At 23.6% G+C, this 17,649-nt stretch overlaps 1 protein-coding gene across 11 annotated transcripts in view; it reads right to left on the bottom strand.

Annotated features, from left to right (window-relative positions):
* LOC122507030 (nuclear receptor coactivator 2) overlaps positions 1-17,649 on the bottom strand; it is a 156,480-nt gene that overhangs the window by 23,550 nt on the left and 115,281 nt on the right. For 8 of the 11 annotated variants that reach the window (XM_043619529.1, XM_043619528.1, XM_043619534.1 and 5 more), the window contains 5 exons: positions 15,891-16,029; positions 6,743-6,859; positions 3,984-4,164; positions 3,386-3,756; positions 2,715-2,944 (listed from right to left, as the gene is read on the bottom strand). In XM_043619529.1, coding sequence (XP_043475464.1) covers positions 2,715-2,944; positions 3,386-3,756; positions 3,984-4,164; positions 6,743-6,859; positions 15,891-16,029 — 1,038 coding nt within the window. The remainder of the gene's footprint in view (positions 1-2,714; positions 2,945-3,385; positions 3,757-3,983; positions 4,165-6,742; positions 6,860-15,890; positions 16,030-17,649) is intronic. The other 3 variants (XM_043619536.1, XM_043619530.1, XM_043619527.1) reach the window with 1 other exon arrangement.

Raw genomic sequence — 17,649 nt, forward strand, 5'->3', positions numbered from 1 at the left:
AAATATTTAGGTAATAATTTGATTCAGTTTGTTAATATTTCTAAATAAATTCACTTTATTCTTAATTTATTTATTCAAATTTAGATTTTGTTAATAAAAAATTTTGAAAGAATTTAGCCGAATTGATAAAACAGAATTATTATTTAATCAACAAATTTTAATTGACTTAAAATATTTATTATCTGCATGACAATTTAAAAAACAAGTTTCTATTTTTATTTATTTATATATCGCATTCATTAAATATTTTTTCTTTATTTAGCAAATTTTCCAAAATAACAATTTTCTATTAATGCAATTGATCGAATTTGCGGTTTCGCTGTTACAATTAATTCTATCTATTAATGAAGCGTGATGTTGAATTTCTAGTGCAGACATTTATTTAATGATTATTGCAACTTAATTAAAAAAGCTAATTTTTATTTTGTGCACGTTTATCACATTTTTAATTTCCTTCCTTCTTTTGTTTTATTCTCGATTTTCTCTACTACATTTACCTTTATTTTAAAGTAATTTAATTAATTAATTAATATTTTATTATTTAATTAATTATTTTTTTATTAATTATTCAATTAATTATTTTTCTATTAAAAAAAAGACTATAAAAAATCACTACTTTTCAAAATTTATTTCTTTTAAATTAAAATATTTATCTATAATTAAATTTAATTTGCCATTTAATAAATAAATTAACACTATTATTCACGCTTCAAAAAAATTACCTCTCACCCGCATCGAAAATATCAAAAATGAAGAAAATTTCTGTGAATCAGTGTTGTGTGTGTTAAGGCGTCGCATATAATTAAAAGTGCTCTGCATTCATGTCACATTAATATTAATAGGGAATTTATAAATTACTAAATTAATAAGACTTAATTGTTAAATTGTGTAATTTTTATTATTGAATATCAATAATGTTAATTATTAATTAAAGTTAAAAGTTAATTTTAGTTTTGTCAATTATTAAAATAAAATAGAAAATGTTAATTATCGTAATATTTTATTAGAGAGATTTTTTAAACCAATTACCAGAAAATTTTCAATTAATTAATAAAAATTTCACTAGTTAATTTTAATGAGAAAAAAAATTATTACGAGGGTTTCTTTGATGACAAAAAAAAATAGATTCAATGCGATGGAAAAATTAACAATCAGCCATCTAAATTTTCTATAAATTTGCAAGAATACCTTCACATTGATTGAGAAAAAAAAATAAATGAAAGCGACAATGATAAAATAAAAAAAAATCTATGTACACTGGGATTTTATTTTGCATCTAAATAATCTAAGAGCGAAAGATAGTTTTGTATATTCAAGAGTGGCCAGATCTCCAACACCGACGGAAAAAAACGCCCTTTAATAAATGCATGCAAGTTAAATATTATGCATCTTGTTTTCTTTTTTTTTTGTTTTTGTATTTTTTTTTGTAATTTAAAGCCTGTAAATTAAATTCGCCGTCGCTTCAGGCCAGTGTCAATAAGCAGTGCAACGATAACTTAATTCGAATGGTGAGCGATGGGAATTCCAGAAAAAGAGAAACAAGAATTAACAAATTTTTTTTCCGCGTCATTAATTAATAAAATTAATTATTAATTCAATGTAAATTTATCCCCGAAAAAATTAATCTTGGGCTAAAAATAATTCAACAGTATTTTTTCTATTTTTTCTATTTTTTCTAGTTCAAAATTTTAATTTTCTTCCGATTTTTTCATTCATGATATAAATTAATTAATTTCAGAAAACAATTAATAATCAAATTTATTATTTGACAAAAATTTTGAAATGAAAATATTAATTATAAAATATTATACAAAATTATACAAAATATTATGTATTAAATAAAAATTTGAAATTAGTAAAAGAAATTAAAATTTATTAACGATTGTTTCTCCTTTACTGAACGAAAAAGATAATTTTATTGCAGTAATAACTGTTATGAAAAAAAAACTTTGTGTATTGTGCATAAATGCTGTGAAATTGAAGGCATTAAACCCGCGCCGTTTTTTTTTTTTTTTAAGGAAAAAAGAACCTAAAACTAGTGCGAAATTTGATGATGATAAAACCCTCGGCTGAATTGGAGGAACGAGTGGATTAAACAAAAAGGAAACCTTCATGCAAAATGTAGCTCTTGCACCACATTGTGTATAAGAGTTTCTCACTTATTCAATAAAACGCTACAAGCTCTCTCCATCAGGTGAACATCCTCGTAAACAATTTACAAAATAGAATTATCAACTATTTATCCTTTTTCTACAATTTTGCATTTTTTTTCTTTTTTGAAACTGATTTTACATATTTTAGGAGAAAATTAGAATTTTGTGATTATTTAATTTTAATAAAGAGAATTTTACTAAATTGAAAATTTACTAAATAGAAATTTTAATAAATACAAATTTTATTAAATAGAAAATTTATTAAATAGAAATTTTATGAAATAGAAATTTTACTAAATAGTAAAAACTTTAAATCGAATTTAATTCTGAATCGAGAATGAGAACAAAAAGAAAAAAAAATAGTAACGAAAGGAAATTGCGAAGAAATTTTTTGTAAAGGAGGCATTTTTAATAAGAAGGGTTTTTCTCGGAGAAAAGAAAAGTTGACGTTTTGAGGAATATATTGAATTTTCTCAAGAGTGTTCGTGACCGAGGAAGAGAACTTGGCGCGTCTATTGTTCTAATCTCTCGCTACTCGAGATTGGTATGTCGTCCACTTACCCTATAATAGAGTTGATGGACATCACGTAGTCCGTGTCGTATCCACTCATCTCAGTCCCTTTGAATAATTTTGAATTTGCTTTAACGTTGAGAAATTTGTCTTGACTGACGCAAAGTCGATACATGGGACTTGAGCGTTCGCCGCCTTCCAGCGTGCCCTTCAAATGAGCAGTCAGCTCACTGAGATCAAGCGGGTGACACAAGTCCTGAATTGCAGTTCCAACCAGGTCCTTGTAAAAAAAAGAAAGAAAGATAATCAACGTTAAGAAAGAAATCATCGCACTATCTCTTTATCTCTTGTTATCGCTTTTGTGAATTTTTCCCCAAATTCCAATCTTAATTCTTTCGTTTCTTTTTCTCAATTCTTTTTTTTCTTCTAATTTTTCTCTCAATTTTTCTTTTTCCTCGTTTCTTTAAATTTTCTTCAAAGAGAAAAAAGAAGAATTGAGAGGAGAATTTAAAGAAAAAAAAATCGAAGGAAAAGAAGAATTGAGAATTGAAAGAAAAATGAATGCAACGAGGACAGGACAAAAATTTAATTTTGTTTTTCCCTGAATTCCCTGACCTATGGCAACCCTGGAGGAAAAAGGAATGAAAATTTGAAGAGAAATTAATAAAAAGAAAAATTGAGAGGAGAATTTGATGAAAAATGAATTAAAATTGAAATTCACCTTGTTTAGGTACGTAGAGTAAGATTGTGACAACCAACTGTTATCTAGAGCGAGGATTTTGCCAGACGGGTCCAATTTGACAGTGAATTGTTGGATGGCGGTGGTGATGGGTTTCTCATTATGGGGAATTCGTCGGGCAACGCACATCACGCATGGACCAATGTCTGATGATTCTGAAGATACATCGCCACTCTCAAGACGATCACTATTATTTGTAAGAAGCGCAGAACAAATTTGCATAGTCTCGTACTTATTTACGCGTTGTTGCTTCTCTTCCATAGTCTCTTCTTTGTCATCGGGAGGCTTCACTAGAAAGCGACAATTAAAAACACGATTCTTTGTCTGCGGTTGAGGCTCGCTCGTCCAGCCTGCTAATTAAAAAAAGAAACGAAAATCATGTCAAAAATTACTCCAAAATAATTTAAATACAAAGCTTCCTCATGAGGAAGCAAAAAAAAAAAAATTGTTCCTAACAAAAAATAATTCTTTTTGAAAATAATTTAGACAAATTAATTCGGAATGAGTAAAAAAATTTGTTCTTGTGAATTGGTTTTTTGAACATTATAACAAAAAGAGAAACGAAAAAAGAAATACAAACCTAATGATGACATTGGCAGCAAACTAGGCATGAAGGTGTTGTGATCTCCATGATGAATTATATTATAAATATCCTTTCCAAACACATCTTCTTTAGTATAATTTATATACTGGGATATATTATCCGTTACGTACTCAACGCGCCCCTCAGTGTTTACAACAAATAGAAAGCCATCTAACGCCTAAAAAAAATTGTTTCATAAGAAAACAAAATTTAGAAGAAAGGAATATTTTTCGAGAAAAAAACAATTTTAGTATTCCAAAGAGAAAAATTTGGGGAAAAATTTACTTAATTGTAAAAAATAATAGTAAATCTACTCAACAAAAGGAAGAAAAATTAACAAAATAATATAAAAATAAGGGAATAAAGAAAATAGAAATTAAATAAAAATAGTAACGAAGTAAATAAAGAAAAAAGAATAAATAAACTAAAAAATATAAATAAAATAAAGAAGAATAAATGAAAAAAATAAAAAAAACTAAAGGTAGTAATAAATTAAATAATTAAACAAATCAAACAAACTAAAAAAATAGAATAAAGTAAAAAAGTGTAAAAGAAACATATAGAAAAAACAAATAAAAGAAAAAAACTAAAAATAAAGTACAAAAATAAAAAAAAAATAAAAATAAAATAAAAAAACTAAAAATGTCGATAAACTAAATGAATAAACTTAACTAAAAACTAAAAAATACTATAAAATAAAAAAGAATAAAAGAAAAAAAAATTAAGAAAATAATTAAAAAACAAAAATAAAAGAGAATAAAATATTTTATTATAATTTTTTTTATGAAAAATAAGAGAGTAAAATAAATAAAATAAAAAAATAAAAAGACAATAAAAAATACTAAAAATCAAAGTAAATAAATAAACCAATTTAATAAACTAAAAAATAGAATAAAGAAAAAAGAATAAAAGAGACAAATACAAGAAAAAAATACAAATAAATAATACAAAACTAAAAAAATAAATAAAAATGTATAAAAATAAAATCAATAAAATAAAATGCTAATATGTTGATAAAAAATAAAAGAGAGTAAAATAAAAAAATGGAGAAAATAAAAAAACTAAAAATATAGTAACAAAGTAAATAAATAAACTAATCTAATAAATTAAAAAATAGTATAAAGAAAAAGGAATAAAAGAGATAAATAAAAGAAAAAAATACAAATAAAATACAAAACTAAAAAAATAAATAAAAATGTATAAAAATAAAAAGTTAAAAATGTCTATATAAACTAAACTAAAAACTAAAAAATAGACTAATAATGAAAAATAAAATCAAGAAAATAGGTATAAAAACTAAAAATAAAATAAAAATGTAACAAAAAAACTAAAAATAAAATAAAAATGTACTAAAAAACCTAAAAATAGTAATAAACTGAAAAAAATAAATAAAAATAAAAACAATAAAAAAATTAAAAAACGAAAATAAGAAAAACAATAAAAAAATAATTTTGAAACGAAAAGAAAATGGTAAATAAAAATATTTCGCGAAAAGGAATTTCTATAAACGCAAAAAAAGCAAAAAAAAATTCTCTCTAAAGTTTAATGTAACAGTTAAATAATACTATTTCTAAAATATGAATTTTCCTTACGATAAATCAATATATAAACGTTTTATCGCATTCGTTACACTGATAATGTAAAATAATAAACATAAATAAAAAAAAAAAAATCCACTGCCAAAAAATAAATTGACAATCATTTGAAAGATTTTTTTTTTGGAAAAAATGAGATAAATTTAAATCCGCGTTTATCTTATTTTAGTTTAAAGACAAGAGAAAACGACAAATGTTTTTTTTCTCTCTCTCTCAATTTCTCGATGAAGAATAAAACGAAAAGAACTATTTAATGACTGAATTGATAATATTTTCTGGGTCACTGGCCAAAGGTTAAGAATTTTTTTTTCCTTTTTTTCATTTTAATGTATATAAATGAACAGCAAACGAGAAAAATGTTTATGAAATACTGATAGTTCTCTCTTATCGTTAAACTGTATCTTCAGGCGCTTTTCATTTCCTTTTTTTTTCTCTTTGGGTCCCTAAAAAGTCCACTCACTTTGAACTTCATTGTCAGTTTATTATCATTCACGACAATCGCAATTGAATTACAAATATGAAAATTAACATTAAATATTGTCAATTTAATATTATTAACTATTAATTTTTTTCAATTTATTTAATTATTCAACTATTAATAATTATCAACTATCAACTATTATTAATAATTAATTTAATATTTTTATTTCTTGACATTTTTAATTGATTTAATATTAATAATTAATTATTAATTTGATTATTGATTTTATTATTCAATTTTTAATGATTGTTAGTCATTAATTAATAATTAATAAACTAATAATATTAACTAATTATTAATTATTAATTTAATACTATCGAATTTTTTTTAAAACTTTACCTTTCTTTACAATATAAAATTGCAATTTGTTAATTAAATAATTAACTTAATTTAATGTATTTAATTATTAATATGTAATTAAATGTGAATTTTTTATTTATTAATTTATTTATTAATTTATTATTTTATTAATAAATTCATTAATAAATTTTATCAATAAATTCGTTCATAAATTTTACCAATAAACCAAAAATAATTGACAGTAATTAGTATTTAGTTAGTATTTATTTAATTAGTATTTATTATTAATTTAACTAAATTAACTAAATTCGTGCCTAACAATTGTTGTCGAGAAAAAAATTAAAATACCTGCGTGAAAAAATAAATAAAAAAAATCTCACCTCAAGTAACATAGGGCCAACTTGATCGTTGGAAATAATGTTAGGATTCGATGAGGAAACTTCTCCCTGCTGAACAGCATGACTGTTGGAATTCTCTTGTTGCCTGATGTGCCGAATCTAAAAATAAATTATCCTGTTAATAAATTTAGAAAAATAATAAACAAACAATTATTTATAATTGATTTTTTTTTCTTCGAAAAATATGTTTAGAATTGTAAAAAAAAATTTCCAAATCAAAAATGATTATTTTATAGTTCAAAAAATCAATTTCAACTATTTTGATAATTTTCGAAATTAAAAATAATGAAAATTAGTAAATAATTAATTTTTGCTTATTTTAATACAGTTTGGAAATCAAACAATATTCAACTTAACTGAAAAATTAATTAAAATGATTAAAATAATCAATTTTGATTTTCCATTCTTTTTCTTTTTAAATAAAAATTCTTTTTTGCCAAAATTTACATAATAAATAATTTTAATACATATTTTATTTTGTCGGGATCATTAGTCTGTTTAGACTATGAATAATGCTGATAAGAGGGTTCTGAATTCTTTTCTCATTAATCATTCTCGAGGTATTCCGTGGTTGGTTCCGTGCTGTATTTCCGGGGTGTAACAAAGGAATCGTGAAATTAATGGTCTTTATACTATTCAATAATGTCCATTGATTTTAGGCTTTTACAAATACCTCAATATTGATTATTCACTTCTATAATATCAAAAATATAATTTGTCGTCTAAATAAGTCGTGCTCAATAAGGAAACAAATACAAAAAAAAGTTCCCTTATTTATTCGAAAATTTTTTACGTTCGTTAAATAAAAATGAATTTCTTTTTCAACTTCCTTAGAATGTATAAAAATAAATAGTAAATGATTATTATTCACAATTATTAACATTAGTTAACATAATAATAAGAATGAATAAAAGATTATTTTTACTAATTTTTGAATTGAAAATTATCAATGAGCCACGTGGCTCTTATATTCCTGCTACTTCATCTTGCTTGTGAGAGAGATTTGTTGCCCTCTAACGGTCAATTACAAAAAAAAAATTGGCGCGAAATTCAAATTATGCAAAAACAAAAAAGCAAACTTAGTAAATTAATTTGATAAATAACAATTAGTAATTATTAAATTTATTCAATAATAATAAATTAATAAGATTATAATATATAATTATATTATATAACTATAATTAATAATAATAAAAATTCCTTGATTTCACCTCCTTTCAGAGAAAATAATAAATTAAATTTACAAAATCGAATATTTAATTTGAAATTTAATTATTTATAATAATTATTATTTGTATATACTTAATATAATATATAAATAATAAATAAATTATGTAAATTTTATATAAATGTAACGTGTGTAATAAAATGACTTTTACATTGCTTCTATTTCAACTCGTTTATGAGAGAGATTTGTCGCCATCTGAACGGACAGTTGGAGAAACTATTGGCGCGAAATTCAAACTGAACGTAAGAAAAAAAATTTATTTCGGAACTTTTTTTGAAAAGAAAGAATAAATTATATTAAATTATTATTATAAATTAAATTACTAATCATAACTAATAATAAAAAACAATAAAAATAGAATATAAAACCAAAGTAAAGAATCTTTACGAGCCAGTGACTACTATACTGCTTCTAGTTCATCTCGTTTATGAGAGAGATTTGTCGCCATCTGAACGGATAGTTGTAGAAACTATTGGCGCGAAATTCAAAAAGCGAAATAAGTGAAAATAAATAAATTTGTCAACATTTCTATTAAAATCAGAGAATTAAAAAAAGATTCAAGACAAAATATCAGAAATATCGCAGCAAACAAATGTCCCTCAATTCAAAATTGTCAAATAAAAACAAAATCAATAGAAATATTTAAAAAGAGCAGAATTTTTCTGCAGTGCGTTGAAAAAGAATGTCTGACTTCGCAGTTAATCTATCTCAGCGGGTCATTGAATCCAGGCCTCCCTTTTCCGGAGTCATTGACCCCAGAGAGGCAAAAAAAAAATAAACTAAACTTGACACCCTTAATTTAATTTCCATACAACAGTACGACTCTTAAAGAGAGACAAAAAAAAGATTCCTTTTATATTCGACTAACAATTCAAAAAAAGGATGAAGCAAGGAAAGTCGCAAAGTGTTAAAAGAAGAATTCTGATAACTCATAAGTTAGCATTTTCCGTAATCGCGAACTCGTTTCGTTGCAAATATAGATAGAAGGAAGGAGGATCAAGCAACTACAGCAGCAGCAGCAGCACCAGTGAGCACAAGAGAGTGAATTGCGTTAAATGCAATCTCTGTTTTACCGTCAGGGGTTCACGGTCGATTCGAGGGAATGACCTTGAGCTCGTATTTCCCGCGGCCGACAGATCGCGTCGTAATCGCAATGAGTTAACATGTGGCCTCGAAAAGTCGGTGACTTCGCGGTAGTACAAGGAGTTCGACTGGCGGCATGATGCGACGTTGCCACTATTTTCACGGCGCTTATTTCGTGCATCGTGCTGCGATTTGTTGTAAAAATTCTTCCGGCGTCACCTTCTTCTTCTTCTTCTCTTCTCTCTTTAAAACCGTGGCGAATCGACCGTCCCATTTTCATTAACTTACAAATATCTTCCGTGTATTTTTTTCCCACCGAACAAAAAAAAAAAAAATTCATCAAAAACAGAGGTAAGCAAAAATATTCGCATTTTTTTCCCCCTAGAAACTAGAGATTTGAACAAGATTTTCACAGGTGGTCGTTGAGTAAAGACGCCAAAGACAAGGAAGCAATATCAGATCGACGTTATTCGCACCTAGAGACACGCACACAAATCTCTCGTAGGACTTGTGACAACAAAAAAAAAAAAAAGAAGTTACTTGTGATAATTAATATGAGTAAGGCAGAAACAGTTATCCGGGATGGCGAACTTTTTCGTGAGGTCAACAATTTGAAGAAATGAATCACATACATTAGCGAACGAACTGGAGACATTGTTCTACTCCTACGAGGCAGTGTTTTATGAGCGTATTAACATTTACACTTCCTGTAACTTGTTTGCGCATTCTGATTATAATTGTATTCAATATGTAATACAATTACTTAACCAGATGACCATAAAGTACTCTCTGGTCCTCAACAAAAGGTGGTTTTTTAGGAAACTAAATCGTAAATTTCAGAAATCTTCCCATTCAACAGCAAGGTAATAATAATCATTATTAATTAATTAATAATTAAAGAAATATTAATCCAAAGTTTCTATTTTTGGAATTTTCTTTTCTAATCGAAATTAATTTTATTAATACATTCTTCATTTAATTTTATACTTTCGTAATTTAATTCTCTAATCGAAATTAATTTTATTAACGTATTTTTTATTTAATTTTCTATTTTCGTAATTTCATTTTCTAATCGGAATTAATTTTATTAACATATTTTTCATTTAATACTTGATTCGAACTATATTTGTATTCTTTAATTAATGGCAATCAGGCCTCGCAGTCAACTCCATCTCGCTTGTGAGCGAGATTTGTCGCCACCTGACGGACACTTACACAAAATAAAGGCGCGAAATTCAAATTGTACGAAACAAAAAAGCGAAATAGAAGAAAATAAATCAATAACTATTTTCGAAAGTTGAGAAATACCTAAATTTACTATTTTTTTTTACCAAATACTACAAAATTCTAATAAATTAGTTTCTTTTCGTAACTAATACGGAAATACTAATAAAATGTAGTGATTGCAATAATAGTTAATAAATTAATTTTACAAAATACAGAATTTTTTTTTCGACTGTAAAATAATTCCCAGGGTGGATAAAAAAAATGCACGAGAAAAATTCTTTACTGTCACTGACAGATGTTAGAAGAAGAAACATCAACTTCTTTTTTGATTCCTGGAATAAGGAATGAATACAGACAGAGGCGCATAGTCAATTATTAAAAACAACTTGAGATTCGACCCCCGTACTGGAAACCTTGCTCTCGATTCATGAAGAGGGGCAAGCATATAAAAATCATATTTTTGAATATTTTTATTTATAAACATCAAGTGTAGTCGTCATCGTTTGTGGGATATATTCGGGAGTTAAAAATAAAAAATTATTGCAAAATCATTTTTAATCAAAGAAAAAATTGTGACTGCAGATTTGGAAGTCTTTATAGGGACTTCACTCAGTCATATAGACATTTTTATTATGAGATATTTAAATTTTTAAAAATTATTTCCAATACAACTTTAATTACATTTTCTCGAATAGAATTCAATATTATTAAAAAAAAAAATGTTGATAAAGTTCTTGAAATTATTTCAATTATTTTCAAAAATTCTTTTGATAAATACTTTGCAAGAATTCAATGATTTTCAGTAATCAATTTTAAAATTAATATTTGAAAATTGAAAATATTTAAAAAGGAAAATTGTTTCTAAAGTTAGGAAACAAAAAAGCAAACAGTAACAGATTGCCGAAATACAACGATTATTAATTAATATATATTTTTTCTTATTGTTTTTCTCAACTTATGTTCAATTTTTTATTTTTGCCTATTTCTTCAGTACGAAGAATAAAAGAAAATTAATTTTCGATCAGAGTTTAGAGGAGGAAGACCGAATCAATTGAACTTTTGTGACAAAAACAATCTGTACCAATAAATTAAGATTCTCTTTTTCATTTATTTATCGCATTCATGGTCACTTATCATTCACGCCTTTCCGTCGCACTTGAGCTTCGTAAGAGGAAGAGATTGCTGAATAGGATACAACCAATTGTCGCACCGAAGTCTCTCGTATTGTAAAATATTGTCAATTTTCCCCGACGAATTTCAAAAAAACACTAGAAATTTTTTTTTATTTGAATTCTAAAATATAACTCTGAATTTTTTTTAATAAAATAATTTTTTGTTCAATGGAAAATTTTCAATGGTAAAACTATTGAAAACTATTTAACAAAAATAATTACAAAGAAAAATAATTATTTTCTGTAACTCCCTAATAGTTTTTTAATGAAACTATAAATTATAATCACGGTGGAGAAAAATGAGGACAAGAAAAAAAAAATTGAAAAGAAATACTGTTTAAATTGTTAAAATTCTTGAGTGTAAAATAAACAATGGCACTTCTTCTTTTTTCTTCTTTTATAATAAAGAAGATTAGTCAATAAATATTACGCGTAGAAATTGAATGACGACAGTTGGACTCTTTCCATGGTCTCTCGACACAATATATAGATATATAATTTGTGTGTGCAACTTTTATGAGGCGATAACTAATCATCGCTTGATCATAAGCACAATATGTTGCATCGTGCAACACATTTCACTTTTCTTCGGTGCTCACGAGGAAAAATATATATTATATCTCTTTCAGTGCTCTATACACGAGTCACTCGATTGCTCATATCAGTATAATAAGTATTACGCTGGCATAGTTTCACTTTATACACTGAACTTCAAAATTAAGTGTCGTAAACATCTATAAATATAGATATACTTTCACAAAAAATTTTAGTCTCCAAAGAATCTCGTACCAAGAAAAAAATATTTACGAGTTTTCTTCAGAAACAAAAAAATATGTTCAGTTTTTTTATTTTGTTTCAAATTTCAAACAATTTGTTTATTAATTTTTCTCCTTAGTGAAAATCGGATAATTTGTAAAATAAATATTTACAGTTAAATAGGATTTAAATTATAATTTAATTACAATAAAAAGATATTTTTAACTTGCAAAATCCTTATGAAATAATAAATTAAATTAATGCACTGAAAATTACTAAATTCTTGCAAAGTTTTTATCCAAAAATTTTGAAAATAATTAAAGTCACTAGAGACGAATTTTATCAAAATATTATTTAAATTCAATTATTTTCGTGAGTTAAATAAAAATTTAATTATTTTCAACTATTTTGACAAACATTCTTCAAAACCAATTCTTTTAATAAAATGTAAAATTCTTGGCAAGAATTCAATTATTTTCATAAATAATAAAATTTTCGAAGAAATTCGGAGAAATTCGATTATTTTCAATTTAATTATATATTTCAATATTTTCAGCAAAAATTATTAAAAAAAACTCCATTATTGCCAAGAAAATTGAAATAAATTCTTCAAAACAATTCAATTATAATTTTAAAGAATTTAAATATAAATTTTGACAAGAATTAAATTATTTTCAATACAATTTTAATTATATTTTCTCGAAAGAATTCAATTATTTAAAAAAAATATTATTTAAATTCAATTATTTTCAAGAGTTTTCATAAAAATTCAATTATTTTCAACTATTTTGACAAAAAAAAAAATTCTTCAAAACAATTAAATTCTTTTAATAAAATGAAAAAAGTCTTGTCAAGAATTCAATTATTTTTATAAATAATAAAATGTTTCGGAGAAATTCAATTATTTTCAATTTAATTATACATTTCAAAATTTTCAGTAAAAATTATTTAAAAAACTCCTTTATTTCCAAGAAAATTAAAATAAATTCTTCAAAACAATTCAATTACTATTTTAAAGAATTTTAATATAAATTACCTTCCCTGACTTTTTTTTATAAAAATAAAAAAATCTAATAAAAATTTGTTGAAAGAATTCAATTATATTAATAAATAATAATATTCTTCACAGAATTACAATTATTTAAAAAAAAATTTAATAAAAATTCGTTGGAAGACTTCAAATATTTTCCCAAATAATAATAAAATTCCTCACAGGATTTCAATTATTTTATTAAAATTCTTCATAGGAAATAAATGAACAATTATCAATTATTTTTAATAATTTTTTTCAAAAGTTTCAGAAGTATTTTCAAATCAATTTGTTTACAATTCAATTTTAAGAATTTTTTCAATTATTCAGAAAATCTTCAATTCGATATTTAGAAAATAAAAACTTGAAATAATTTTTAAAAAAAATTTAATTAAAATTTTTTAAAATGCAATTATTTCTAATAATTTATTCTATAAAATTTTTAATTACTTTTAATATTCAATTATTATCTGAAATTTTAACTAAAATTTATTTTTAAAACAATTTTTATTCAATTTTCATAAAGAATTTTATCAAAAAATTTTTAAATAAATAAATTCTTTCGACGAACTTTAATTAAATTTTTAAGAATAATTACATTTTTTAAGGAATTCGGTTAAAATTGTATTAAAAATAATTTAAATTCTATGATTCTATTATTTATGAAAATAATTGAATCTCTCTAAAAAATTTTATTATTTATGAAAATAATTGAATCTCTGTAAAAAACTTTATTATTTATGAAAATAATTGAATTTTTGCGCAGAAATTTATTAAAAAAAATTTTAAATAGTTGAATTCCTCTGATATTTGTATTATTTATGAAAATAATTGAATTTTGAAGAAGAATTTTATTATTTTTAAAGATAATTGAAATTTTGAAGAGAAATTTTTTAAATTTACAAAATTTTTGAACATAAGTGAATTTTTGCAAATTTTGTAACTTCTTTAAACTTCAAATTTTTTTAAAACTAAAATTCTTCTATAAATCCATGTTTTTTAATGATTAATTAAATATGTATGTATTTAAAAAACTTCAATAAAACCTAATTATGAATCCTGCAAATTTAATTTTTTTCGGGAATTTAATAATAATCCCTGACTTTTCCCTGATTTCCTTGACAAATTCTACTTTCCCTAACTTTTCCCTGAAATTCTAATTAAATTTTTTTTTTATTTTGTTTGTAATTTTATTTTTTTATTCATTTTATTTTTATTTTATTAAAAATTTTTTTTTCTAATTATAAAAGTTGCATAAAAGTCTTAAAATATTGGAAATTTTTGTTGGTTTTAAATTCTAAATTAGGTAAAAACTTAATTTAGATTATTCTCACAATAATATTTAAAAAAAAAATTTTTTAAATTAAAAAAAGGGGGACCAACTATATTTTATTAATTATAAAAAAAGTTTTTGAGGGACAAAATGGTGGTTTAATCTTTTTTCTCCACTTGAGAACGTCAAGGTCGCCACCAGGTGGCAGAAGAAATTTCAAGAAAGAACTAAACTGCCATCTAGCGGTGACCTTGGCGTTCGCAGGTGGATAAAAGCATCTCCATATTGAATATCAAAATTTTCGTCAATATTCGTAAATTATATAATTATTTACAATCAAATTTAGACAGTTTGCCAATTAATATAAACGACTTTCAATTTTTAATTCACTTTCCTTTTTATTTTTATCCCTTTCAAATTTTCTTTCAACTTTTCTAGAGTCTTGGAATTAATTTCTTCACTTTAAAATTGATATTTAAAATATCGTTTTAAGAAATTCGTGGCTTTTCTAACGAAATGAGTAACTTATTAATAAAAATAGTAGCTAAATAGTTGCACGAGGTGAAAAGTGGAATAAAATTCCGGAGAGAAAATAATTTTCTCGTTAAGAATTGGCGCGTGTATATTCAAAGGGGAAAGAGTGGAAAAAATGACGTCTCAAACGAAGAGAAGAAGATAAAGAAGAAGAAGAAAAGTCGTCATGGCAACGAGCCATGATCTCCACTCAATCAAGGACTGTTTACTACTTTCTCATGGTCCTCAAGAGTCGCAAGGATATGAGAAAAAAATCTTTATTTCTGAATTTAATAAAGAAAAAAAAACTAATCCAGAAAAATTGAATTCAACTTCACTATTTATATAAGAAACAATTCTCAAATAAAAAAAAAAAAGAAAAAAAAATTTTTCTTTCTCTACAAAGAAAATATTAAAAAGAGAAAAAAAATTCTCTCAAACAAAACAAAATCGATCACTAACTTTTTTTTCCGCCCTCACACACTTCTACTGCGCAAAAATTTTCATCTCCAGAGAGAACATCAATATATATACATTGTACGCGGAATATATTAAAAGTAGTTAATCATATTTAGCCAACGCCCACAACTAAAAAATCTATGTCTGAGCAAACTTTTTAAACATAAATTTTATTCACTGGACGAAAACAATTCGAAAACTAATAAACTATTTTTCTTTCAAATAAAATTGATGATAAAATTTAAAAAATCAGAAATATTTTATTTTTCTTTTTTTGGGGAGTTTTTTAGAATTTTATTCTCCGTTTTTGGTATAGTTGAAGTTGAAAATAGAAAATTTCCAAAGGAGATTGAAAATGGTGAAAATTAAAAAAGAAAATGATTTCTTACCTGATCGACGGTTCTCTGGAGGATTTGACATTTATCAGTCTTGCCAGAGCTCATATCCGTGGCGGAAATCAGCTCGGCAAGCTCATCGATATACTGGTTCTCCTGGGTCCGTCGTCGTTTCTCGTTAAGGCACTTGTTGCTAAAAAAAAGAGAAAAAAAGAAAATTTTAATGTCAAAATTGACCAAAAATAAATTTAAAATTTTCGATTTTATTATATTATTTTATTCTTGTTAATTATTACAATTTAAATTATTAAAATGTTCACAAAATCATCAATGTCATTATAACAATTTCAAAACAAATTTTTTTTTAATACAATTTTAATAAAATTTCTCCAAAGAATACAATTATTTGTAAAAATATTATTCAAATTCAATTATTTTCAACCAATTTGATAAAAAAAATTCTTCGAAACAATTCAATTCTTTTTATAAAATGTAAAATTCTTGTCAAGTATTCAATTATTTTCATAAACATTAAAATGTTTCGGAGAAATTCAATTATTTTTAATTCAATTATATATTTCAAAATTTCCAGTAAAAATTATTAAAAAAAACTTCTTTATTTCCAAGAAAATTGAAAAAAATTCTTCGTACTGATTTAAATTTTGAAGAATTTTAATATAAAATTTGCCAAGAATTAAATTATTTTCAATACAATTTTAATTATATTTTCTCGAAAGAATTCAATTATTTTTAAAAATATTACATGAATTCAATTATTTTCAAGAGTTTTCATAAAAATTCAATTTTTTTCAATTATTTTGCCAAAAAAATTCTTCGAGACAATTCAATTCTTTTTATAAAATGTAAAATTCTTGACAAAAATTCAATTATTTTCATAAATATTAAAATGTTTCGGAGAAATACAATTATTTTCAATTCAATAATTATATATTTCAAAATTTTCAATAAAAATTATTTTAAAAAAACTCTTTTATTTCAAAAAAAATTGAAATAAATTCTTCAAAACAATTCAATTATTTTAAACAATTTTAATATAAATTTTGACAAGAATTTAATTATTTTCAATACAATTTTAATTACATTTTCTCGAAAGAATTGAATTATTGAAAAAGAAATTGATGAAATTCTTGAAATGAATTCAATTATTTTCAAATTTTTTTTTATTATAACTTTACAAGAATTCAATGATTTTCAGTACATCGACAATTTAATTATTTCTCAAAATAAATGAATTCTTGAATAGAATTTTATTAAAAACTTTTTTAAATAATTGAATTCCTGCGAAAAAATTTTTTTATTTCTACAAATAATAATTGAATTTTTGCAAAACTTTAAAAAAATAAGTGAATTTTTGAGGAGAATTTTATTAAAATTGTATTTCAAATAATTAAATTCCTATAAAAATATTATTGAATTATTTCGATGAATTTAAAAAAAATGTTTAAAAATAATTTTATTTTCTCTGGAATTCAATTAAAATTGTATTTAAAATAATTGAATTCCAGCGAAAATTTCATTATTTTTAAAAATAATTGAATTCTTGAATTGGATTTTATTAAGATTTTTTTAAATAATTGAACTCCTGTGAAAAATTCAATTATTTTTTTAAATAATTGAATTTTCTCGGACAATTTTCACAAGATTTTTAAACATAATTGAAATTTTCGAAGAAATTAATTAAAATTGTATTGAAAATAAATAAAATCCTGATAAGAATTTTATTAATTATATATAAAAATAATTGAATTTTTTACGAAGATTTTTATTATTTATAAATTGACTAAAGAATTTT

Source organism: Leptopilina heterotoma, unplaced genomic scaffold, assembly GCF_015476425.1.
Source record: "Leptopilina heterotoma isolate Lh14 unplaced genomic scaffold, ASM1547642v1 Lhet_44, whole genome shotgun sequence".
In the NCBI taxonomy this organism is placed as follows: domain Eukaryota; kingdom Metazoa; phylum Arthropoda; class Insecta; order Hymenoptera; family Figitidae; genus Leptopilina; species Leptopilina heterotoma.